This window comes from Poeciliopsis prolifica, unplaced genomic scaffold, assembly GCF_027474105.1.
Source record: "Poeciliopsis prolifica strain line A6 unplaced genomic scaffold, Auburn_PproV2 SCAFFOLD012, whole genome shotgun sequence".
Lineage (NCBI taxonomy): Eukaryota > Metazoa > Chordata > Actinopteri > Cyprinodontiformes > Poeciliidae > Poeciliopsis > Poeciliopsis prolifica.
Window position 1 is genome coordinate 10,493,014 of NW_026562387.1, and position 11,187 is coordinate 10,504,200.

General features: G+C 39.5%; 1 protein-coding gene across 1 annotated transcript; it reads left to right on the forward strand.

Annotated features, from left to right (window-relative positions):
* Positions 1-307: 307 nt before the first annotated feature.
* On the forward strand, positions 308-10,153 carry cdk8 (cyclin-dependent kinase 8). Its single transcript, XM_055037376.1, has 13 exons — positions 308-747; positions 2,931-3,006; positions 3,270-3,380; positions 5,100-5,240; positions 6,037-6,094; positions 6,178-6,309; positions 6,403-6,546; positions 7,349-7,418; positions 7,606-7,678; positions 7,760-7,857; positions 8,021-8,099; positions 8,708-8,866; positions 9,200-10,153. Exons 1-13 carry the CDS (start codon positions 620-622, stop codon positions 9,323-9,325), a joined length of 1,395 nt encoding a protein of 464 aa, XP_054893351.1. The 5' UTR covers positions 308-619; the 3' UTR covers positions 9,326-10,153.
* Positions 10,154-11,187: the final 1,034 nt, after the last annotated feature.

An 11,187-nucleotide genomic window follows, 5' to 3' on the forward strand; every position in this document is an offset into this window, starting at 1 on the left:
GGACAACTATAAACCTTCACCAAGACATGATTGTCCACCTTAAATTGAATCAGCTTTCAAGGAAAGGTGAACATATTTTGTTTATGAAATATGTATTTCAGGAACAATGCAACATGTTGAAAACGTAAAACAAGAAAAATGAGTACATTGTAATAAAGGAAAGAGAAGAAAAAAAGAAGAATTGAAGAATCTAAAAAGAGCCGACCAAATTATCCGGATCCCGAGGAAAAGCCCGAATTCACACCACCACAACTGCAAGGTCTGTCTTTACGACGTTTTTCGACACTGCCGTGCGTGAATACGCCGTCGTTACCGAGTGAAGTGCGTCTCTTTGGAGCAGATACCGGCTGAGAGAAACGCAGCAGCAAGACAAAATAACATTTATTCGGGCTCGCGTTTCCCTGGACCAACTCCGTTCACCGCGCATCCCTCCTCCGGAACATTACATTTACCCCGACAGCTCGATGTGGAAGCTGGGTTAAAAGAAGAAAGGGCCACGCTGGGGAAGGCGACCAGCTGAAATACCGAACCGAGCTCGTTGGAGGAACACAGTTGCCTCCCAAAACGACGCTTTAATAAAGGAAGGAGTGCACACACTTCAGGCCAAACAGTGGTGAAAATGGACTATGACTTTAAAGTGAAGCTCACCGGCGAAAGAGAGCGAGTCGAGGACCTGTTTGAGTACGAAGGATGCAAAGTGGGAAGGGGCACCTACGGTCATGTATACAAGGCGAAGAGAAAAGATGGGTGAGTTTGATGAGCTGCAGGCCTCCAGCCAGGCAGCCAGCACCCCTCCCTGCCTCCCTCTCCCAAATACATTTAAATGACTCCTCTTGTTTTTCTCCCCTTCAAGAGAGCCAGGCTTACTGCTGCAAATTCCTGCAGACAATTTGAAGATATGTGTACTGACTTCCTATTGTGACAGGGGCTCTCCTTTCCCCTCTATGGCATGCTTTTGTTTTTAATCACAGTCGTATTATTTGATTTATGACAGTGAAAGCGCTCGTTGGTCGGATTTGGCAGATGCATATTAGTTGATGACGTTAACTTATTTATGGTACTGCAGTTATTTTCTCTGCACATTACTTAGTGTGAGATTCTGACACTGACTGCTTGAGTAAAAATATCACGGTATTAAAAAGTAGCCCTATAGTGATCCTTTCATTTTTCTGCTTTTACACAGAAAAATACCTGAAACTAAGATTGCTAAATATACATAAACTATATTTATTTAATGACCATTAGTCCCAAGCATGTCTTAACAAATATGTATAGATTTAAAAAACAATTGAACTCCTGAAATAACTGCTTTAGTGATTAAAGCATTTCCTTTCTTTCCTCTTCTTTCACTTTATTTTATAAAAGATGTTTTTATATTTTCTTTGTATGTAAATTAGGGGGTGGGTTCTCTTTTGTGCAAAATTGTTTGTACATAAATATTTTGGACCAATTTTTTATTTCCCCAGTTTCCCCACTCAAATTGCTTGTCTTTTTGTGTAGTAAAACATTGTTTTTAGCAGATACATGCATTTCTCTCCAGTGACATGAATGATCATTTTATACATAATGTTTGCCTAAAACTCTGGTAGATTTATAACAGGTGTTCAAAATTCCCCAAAACTCAACTTCAGTGGATGTTGATTTTTTTTCAGCCTCTGTAGTGTTTAACTGGAAAACCCCTTTGGTTTTTTTCTTTCTGTTCAGGATTTTTTTGTTGTTGTTGTTTCTATTTCTGTGTGTGTGAGAAACCACAGTATGGCATTCCACCCAACAATATTGTAACTGAGGCTGCCTTTGTGTTTAGTTCAGAGGACTCTGGAATTGTAAATATTGTGCTGATTAGCTGATTTGTTTTCTCCATGATTTTACAGTTGCAATATATTTGCATACACCTGTAACAGAAACTAAACCTGAAAAGGGCAGAACAGCAACACAAGTTGCACTTCTTGAGCCTTTCTAAATATTGTGAAATAATACCGTATGTTACTCTTTCGATTTAGTGAATTTTATTGTTTATTTTATGTGATGGACTGACGGAAAATGGTGCATTATAAAGTGGATGCTTTGTGTTATTTAATGTCAACATTTTTAGCAAGTTATAATCTGGAAAGTGTGGCTAGCATTCAAATATACAAAAAAAAAACAGTTATTTAAATGCCACAAGAGAACCAGCCCACAGCATGATTCTGCCATCAACATGTTTCACTGTTTGGACGCTGTGAAACTAAATAACACCTTGTGTTGGCCAACCACTTAGTGCGTATAAAGACCAATTAAAACTAAAGTCTGTGCTCCAACTTTCTGCCTTTCAGTTATTTTATAATTGAACCCACCAGTTGCTGCGGAAAACCTAGAATAAATCTAAAGGGATGTTTTCCAAATGTCTCCTGCTGTTTGTAATCAGTTTCTTTTGAGCAGACCGTAGCTGGAAGGAGCCCATGCAGGAGCCATTATCACAGCCTGGACTGTGGCACCAACAGGAACCACTAAATAAAGCTCAAAGTGTTTAAAGATGTCGGAGTTGCCGCTGTTTATGAAGTAAATCTGCTGTTTTTAGACTGACTCTGGAGAAGTCACAGAGTTTGGGTTTATGAGAGGATTTGGGTCGATGGGGAGGTGGGGGGTAGTTAAAGGGAGGGAGTTTTAACCAATTCGTTCACGTATGAGAAAGTCCTCCTGCTCTGTTTGTGCAGCACTAGCTGCCAGGCAGAGCCTGTTTCCTCTCCCTTTCTTATTGTTTAAAGTCTCAGAGGTGAGCTTGATTACACAGATCTGGAGGTAATGCAACTTGGCCTCTTCTCCCCAGTTCCCGTGCCAGCTGCTGCCAAGCGGCCCCGACCTTCATCTCTGTTTGCATATGGGTCCCTCTCTGGGGGCCGGCGGTCTGGCCTGGTGTTGATGCTGCTCTGCCTTTTTCTCTGTGTTTGTAGGAAGGACGATAAGGACTACGCCCTAAAGCAGATTGAAGGCACCGGTATCTCCATGTCGGCCTGCAGAGAGATTGCAGTAAGAGTTGCTTCTGGTTTTCCTTTCGGGCTGTGAGAAGTGGCTCACACAACTCTTCACTGCTGTAGTAAAATAATCACCTGTAATGAACAAACACAATTGAAAGTGGGGAATTAAAACATTAGTCGTCTGCTGTATGTTGTTTTTAAGTTACCATTTTCCACAGTCATTCATTTAAATAATTACCAAGAACTTACTTTCATTGTCATGCACCTTTCTCGAGGTTGCTGAGATATTCCTCTGATTGGATTTTTGTGCTGCAGCTGCTGCGGGAGCTGAAGCACCCTAACGTGATCTCGCTGCAGAAGGTTTTCCTGTCGCACGCTGACCGTAAAGTGTGGCTGCTGTTTGACTACGCAGAACATGATCTCTGGGTAAAAATGCAAATGTTCATGAAGCAACATGTTGTGCGCTGTATACTGTGAACTGTATTTCCAGCCTTCATTCTATCCTGACATTTTGTTCTTAGAAAATCTCGCAGAAATGTTGGTGAATGTTGTGATGACTTTCGGTTTGTGATATATGATACTTGTTTCCTGTCTTTGCCATCTGTGCTTCCATCACTCTGTGACCTTGAACATTGTGAACAATATAATTTGTGTCCAGTGTGAGCATCTTACACTGTGAGCCTAAATATTACGTTAAGATGTAAATTCAACTTCACACACCTTGGAGTTTATCAGCCAACAATCAGTAACACTCAATGATATTGCAGTGATGATGTATCTGCAATATTTTATGCAGCCTTATATTGCATTAAATCCATCCATCCACTCTTCACTGTTCTTTTCCTTTCTTCTACCATCCCTTCTTACCTTCTCTTCTTGTCCATTCTTTCTCTCACTCCTCCTTTTCTGTTTATTTTTTCTTTCTGATTTTGCTGCTGCCTCACTTCCATCCTTCATTCTTCCTTTTCTTCTTACTTTTATGCCTTTGTATTTCTATCTATCCTTACTCCCCTTCTTTCTAATTTACATCCTTCTTTCTTTTTCCTTAATTCATTTTCTTCTTTCCTTTTCCCCTATATTTGTCTGCCCCTCTTTCTTTTTAGCTTCATCTTCCCTTCCATTATTGCTTATTTCCATTCTTCCATTTTCTCTTTCATTATTCTTTTTTCTTTCATTCCTTTATCTTTCAGTTTCTTGATCCTTTTATTTCTTCTAACCCTCATTCCTTCCTACTTTTGTTCTTTTCTTACTGCTCTTTTGTTTTACTCACCTCTTTCGTCAGTCTTTCATTCCTTCTTCCTTCCTTCTTGATGCTTTTCTCCTTCTTTTTTCCATAGCTAGTTTATTTACTTTTCCTACCTTCCTTTCTCCATTCCTCCCTTGTTTTTCTTTTTCATTCCTTCTCATTCCTTCTATCTTCCCCCATGCTTTCTTTTCCAAATTTTCCCTTTCTTCTCATCTTTCCTTTCCTCCATCTTCCTTCCAGAGCTTATTGCAGAGTTTACAGTTAGAGGTAGACCTCAATAGAAATACCTGCAGTGAACTCTTAATGGCTTCTGGCATTTTAAAAATGAACTCCCTCAATTTGATTCTGGAAAAGTACAGAACTATGTTTCTCACACTTTTTTTACTTTCTTTTTTTGCATTTAAATAAACATTCTCAGCTGCAGCTTTTCACCCATTTTCCAATCAATACACATAACTGAATGAATGTTCAGCGCCAAACCTCAGTGAAGCACACACATATACACCCACACACACACAAACCAAAATGTTCTCCACATTTGGTTGTTAAACCTCTGCTGCATTACAGACTGCAGCTACAACTGGCAGACTATCAGAGCTGAATTAAATGCCTCTTTCTGCCACATAGCTGCAACAATTACAATGCCCTTTGAAACAACACATGGCATGGATATCAGCCCTGCCCATCTTCCCTTTAGCTAGGCTTAATGTTTATAATTTAGTATGAAAGGGTTTATGTATTTAATCCCTGATGACATTAAATGTCTAATTATATTTAAAATATTTAACCTCTATCCTATTAAAATGCATGCAGCTACAATCCATTTCAGACTAGTTAAACGGTGCTTTTTAAATACCGTGATAGTTGACTACATCAACTATTATCTTGTCTTCCCTCAGCACATTATTAAGTTTCACAGAGCTTCCAAGGCCAACAAGAAGCCACTTCAGCTTCCGAGAGGAATGGTCAAGTCTTTGCTCTACCAGATTCTGGACGGCATCCATTACCTCCACACTAACTGGGTGCTTCACAGAGACCTGGTAAGAGGGCTGGCTGTTTAGGTCAATCTGCATTCAATTATTACATCATTAGGGTTGAAAGTGTTCACTTACTGACGTAATTAGATACTAAACTTGAGTATTTTTTTTTAAATAACGTGATGATAATAATGTTTCAACTAACAATTATTTTTGGAATTGGTTATTCCGTTATGACAATCAATTTAATCAGAAAAAAATGCTGTTATTTCACTAAACCTTTTTTTATGCAATATTAGAAATTCTTAAATATGCAAATAAACAAATAATATTTTTTTTAAATTGGAAGAAATATTTTATTGTTTGAAATGCAATAATTCACCATACCTTTTACTGAATTGAAACCGGATGAAGATAAAACTACGCTCAGCTGAAAGAAACATCACAGGCTGTGACGCAAATCTTCGTTGACAGAAATGTTGGAATTTTATATTTATTCTACACATTTTTATAGTATTGGAAAACGATATCATTGATTGTGTCATGTTTGTCCTCCTACAGAAACCTACCCCATCTTTTTTCATTTTCAAACATTTTTGAAAATGCTTCAGGGAGCCACTAGGGCAGCGCTAGAGAGCAGCGTGTGACTCCAGAGCTGCGGGTTGCCGACCCCTGCCTTAGATAATAACAAATCACATAAAAAAATCTCAAATGTTGATGTTTCTTCATCAAAAGTTTGATGAAGAAACATCATTTTTCCACTAGAGGGCAGCAACAAACAATACTAAATGTTGAACTTCCTCAACTGAACCAAACAGAAGTTAGAATATTGTTTTAATGTTTGTCTTGTCGCCATCAGAAACCAGCCAACATTTTAGTGATGGGAGAAGGGCCAGAGAGGGGAAGAGTAAAGATCGGTATGTATGGGCTCAAAATGTTTACATCCTGCTTATTGTTTTAGTTGATTTCACCTTCATCAACTAATTTATTCGTTTTGCAGCGGATATGGGGTTTGCCCGTCTCTTCAATTCACCACTGAAGCCTTTAGCTGACCTCGACCCCGTGGTGGTCACCTTCTGGTACAGAGCGCCTGAACTCCTGCTGGGAGCTCGGCATTACACCAAAGCCATCGGTGAGGCGTCGTGCTCTCCTTCTCTTGTACGCGTGCAACCGGCCATGTGGTGGAAAACTCTAGGTTAGTGTCCGCTCTCTTTTTTCCTTCCAGACATCTGGGCGATCGGCTGCATTTTTGCGGAGCTGCTTACGTCTGAGCCCATATTCCACTGTCGTCAGGAAGATATCAAGACCAGCAACCCTTACCACCATGACCAGCTGGACCGAATCTTTAACGTTATGGGCTTCCCTGCTGGTGAGACTCTTCACACACCCTCAGAGGAAAATATTCCAGAGGAAATGGCTATTTATTTATATCATGTTATTATGCCTTTATTCTACTTGCTTTGTTGATTTTTTTTAACCTGAGATTAAGAAAACAGCATTTTCCATTAAGGCTTGTTATTTCCTTAGGCTTTACTTGCTCTGTTTGGATTAATGTGGTCTGCAGGCTCTGAGAGTCAGTCCACAGTCTCTGCACATGATGCCAAATCACAAACAGAAACTTTTGCTGGCAGGGATCCATTTGGACCAGTATTTTCCAATTCACCTACTCCACTCATTTGTTATCATTGCTGCTCTTTTTATTTAATACACCACTTTGTATAAAAGTTACTTCTTGAGTCTTCATTAAAATTTTACCCCTTTTTTAATGTTGCTTGTAAATGGAGTGGAGTTTTAGCTTAAGTGTTGCTTCAGTCTGGGAAAAGATGGGATTTGGTTTGGGAAAAGTACTAGATTTGTGTTTTCACACTTAATCGTGTTCCCTAAAAGTTATGTCCATTTCCATCCATTTTTGTCAGTTTCATATTTAAAACCTGACCACCGAATATCTTCTGTATGTTCCAGGATATCAAAATATCTGACATGTCAAAACACGGAATTTGACATGCATAATATGTTGGAATCCTGTCACGTAAAAAAGCTAGTTGTTGTTAAATCATTGCTTGTAGCTTGTCAAACTTTTTTAAAAATTTGTCTGAAAAATAGATGTTAATTTTCTCCATATCCTGCAGTCTAAACAAGTGCAACCTTGCTTTTTTGTTGTTGTTTGACAGATAAAGACTGGGAGGACATTAAAAAGATGCCCGAGCACTCCACACTGATGAAAGACTTTAGGAGGAATACGTGAGTCTGCAAAAAACCCCAAAAAACTCTGTCCTAATTTCTTAAATCTAAGATCTAAAACAAAACCAGAGCAAAAACTGTCTGCTGGGAAAAAGGCATTTGGAGTTACACTTGTTTAAATATCTGTATGTATGTGGTAAGTTTACATACAGAATTATTAATATATGTTGCGTCATTTCTTTGGTAGATACACAAACTGCAGCCTTATAAAGTACATGGAAAAGCATAAAGTAAAACCAGACAGTAAAGCATTCCACTTGGTGAGTTTTATTAACAAATCTGTCCAGTATCATTTTGATTCATCTGCCTATTTCACACTAACGCCTATCTTTTCTCGACAGCTGCAAAAACTGTTGACCATGGACCCCATCCGTAGAATCACTTCTGAGCAGGCGATGCAGGACCCCTACTTTTTAGAAGAACCTCTACCAACCTCTGAGTGAGCTTCTGAAGCACACACATCCACCTTATCGGTCACTTAACAGCCTTTAGATAGACTCACAGGATGCAGACTTGAATGTGTCTCCTGGCTAATTAGATCTCGTTCCTAGAAATAAGCATATAAAGGTGACCAATTTTTTTGTGTGGCTTTTTTCTTCTAGTGTGTTTGCAGGCTGTCAGATTCCTTATCCCAAGAGGGAGTTCCTGACAGAGGAGGAGCCAGAGGACAAAGGAGACAAAGTAATATCCATTTGGTGTAGTGCCCTCTTCCATTCAGTTTACAGGGCCTTAGAAAAATACCCAGTGATAATTTTTCTCAAAATGATCACAAACTTCAAAATATTTCATTGGAACTTTATCAGGCTGGGGAGGTAGAATCTTAATCAGAGAAGCAGCCAAGAGGCCTACATTAACTCTGAAGAGCTACAGAAACACTCCAGCTAGGCAAAGATCCTAAACATACAGCCTGAGCTACTATACAATGGTTTAGATCGAAGCATTTCCATGTTTTGATATGTCCTAATCAAAGTTCAGATTTAAATCTGTGGCCATCTGGGGGAGACTTGACTGACACACCTCAAAATGCAGCACCGTGTGGTTTTATAAAAATTACAGATGTTTGAATGCAAATGCAGGCCACACTTTCAGTTTAGTTTCAAAAAATGTGTATATGAAGAAAGAACATGCATCATTTTGCACACTTTGTTTTGATCAAAACCATAAAATCCCACTGAAATCCAGTGAGGCTGTAATATGACATTATCTGAAAAAGTTGGAAGTTTTACCGCTCATAACCTTGCATCGATGGCCAGATTCACGTTTATAAAATCTTGTTTTGTATTTTGTAGAAAAACCAGCAGCAGCAACAGGGAAACAACCACACAAATGGGGCAGGCCACACCGGTAACCCTGACAACAGCCACGCCCAGGGCCCGCCACTAAAGAAAGTGCGAGTTGTCCCACCCACCACTACCTCAGGTGGCCTCTTAATATCCTCAGACTACCAGGTGAGTGCTTCTGTCCTGGCATCAAACCCAGGTCCTTTCTCGCCATGCAGGAGATATTTCAGATAGAACTTGTTGGACATCTTCAGCCAGAAAGAGTTCCCCCTTGAACCTCCAAAAAACAGCTTTCCTCTTTCCTCTCTTTGCTGCTTTGAGGGATAGCTCTGATCGCTGTCTTCAATTGTTTTCTCACCTTAAAAAAATGACAAAAGTTGCTGTGTGACAAAAAGAAACCTCACAAAAGTCAGAAAGTTTCTAATTTGATGTGACTTGTGCTTACAAAGACGTTTGGCTAAACCGAACCTTGTTTTATATTCATTTTCTTTGACCCCACAGCGTTCAAATCCACATGCTGCCTACCAGAACCCTGGACCAAGCACATCACTGCCCCAAAGCAGCATGGGATACTCCTCTACCTCCCAACAGCCACCCCAGTACTCCCACCAAACCCACCGCTACTGAAACGCCCCTCCTTGCACATAATCACACGTATTTCTAGAACACGTACACACACAGCTCTTACCACGCCCACCTGAATGAATGTACTGAGGGTGTGGGGAGACCTTCCCCATCAACCAGTCAACTAATCGACTCTACAGAGGGTGCTATATTTGCAGCAGTCTCGTCAACAAACTCTACTTGTTCCAGACAACAACCATAAAACAAATCCAGTATTAGAAACACAGCATAGAGCCTGAGTCGTGAAATAAGAAGCAGGAGGGCAAAAATGAAAGGAAATGTGATTGAATCCAACCTGTTTCTGCTACTCAGACGTAATAAAACCGACCAAGAGTCTCTTGCGTCGTCTCCTCTCCTCTGTGACTGACCCTCTCCCAGCCAGTGCACCCCCTTCCCGTCAAAGCTTGGACGAACCTGAAAGCTGCTATGTGACTGCCGGCCATGACAGATTCCCAGCCTTTTCCTCATTTCTGTTTCCGTTCATGTGAGGGCTGGAATCAGCTGCTGGGAAGCATGCTGGGTGGATGCGGCTCTCCCGCATCTGTTGAGTGGATTTTTCTTTTTTCTTTTTATTTCCAAAGGAGGACAAAGAAAACGACAAGATTTTAGTAGTTTATAATTTAATCTGTTGTCATGGTTTTGTTTTCATGGCAAGAGCGGCTTGCCTGAGCCTAACATTCGGCCTCTCGCTGTGGGTTAAAGCCTTAGAGTACATGATGACAAAATCAACCAGTGGCATGGAGGAAGGCCGATTGAACATGCATTGTTCTGTAATGTACTGAAATATTTTACATGAAACAAATATCCTGACAATAAAAGTGGAAACATGAAGTTTGGTGATCATTTTTAAGCATGTGTGGAAAAGCATTATGTCCAAAGATGACAAGATACAAGTCGAGAACACTGGGATTTTGTCTTTGCTTTAAGACAACTCTTCTTCTCAAAAGCAGGAAAGTTACTTCATCTTTGATATTAATTAAGAATTGATAAGTCTTTAGATGCTAATTCCTAAAAATCAGGACACAACAAAATAGTCTGTTTTAAAACCGGGTAAATGTAGCTCTAGCTACAAAGGATGATGAGTCTGGGTATGTGATCATGAAATGTAATATTCAGAAAATAAAGTTTTACCCAAAGTCTGGTGTTTTAAAGACTGTAAGCAATAATACAAGTAAATGAAATGATTGTAAAGTAAATTCAGGTGGGAGAAACCTTTTCCCATTTTTTTGTCGACATAAAACTCATGAAACAAAAAAACAAACAAAAAAAAAACCCATGAAACCAATACTAATAGAGGGAAATAGAAACTGTGCATCCTAGAATAGTGGCAAGTACTTCCAGTGAACATATATAAACTGTTAATGTTATATGAATATATATGAGACCCCAAAATGACAAGAGTGTCAGCAGATTAGAACAAAGAAGGTTGTGTACAAACGTCTAAACTTTAGATGTGGATTAATGTTTAGATAAACATGTTTGTTCTTTGGTCCCTGAAGTGACTTGCAGTTAGAGTAACCAGAAGTTTTACTCAACTAAGAATGGAGATACTTCATGCTAATATTACTCAAGACTATACAGTAAGACTACTCCTAGTTGTACAGTTTATTTCCCAAAATGTTTCTCTCTGGTAGACAACACACAAACTTCTGGCATTTCAGATCCCGAAATTGAATATGTGTTGTCCATTACTGGGAAAATATCTTAAGGGCAGGCAGATTAGACGGAGAGAGTCTGTGAGCATCCTTTTTTACGTCTCGGTACAGACTTCCAATTAAATTTAGGTCTGGATTTGTAGAGTATTCTAACATACGCATGTGTTTTGAACTAAACAGTTCAGTTGCATGTCTTGCTTTATGTTTGGA

Bases quoted from the DNA above. Each gene is read 5' to 3' on its own strand.
- cdk8 (XM_055037376.1), top strand. From the start codon at position 620: ATGGACTATGACTTTAAAGTGAAGCTCACCGGCGAAAGAGAGCGAGTC. The intron at 748-2,930 runs GTGAGTTTGATG...CTGTGTTTGTAG, and splicing joins AAGGCGAAGAGAAAAGATGG to GAAGGACGATAAGGACTACG. The intron at 7,858-8,020 runs GTGAGCTTCTGA...TTTTTCTTCTAG, and splicing joins GAACCTCTACCAACCTCTGA to TGTGTTTGCAGGCTGTCAGA.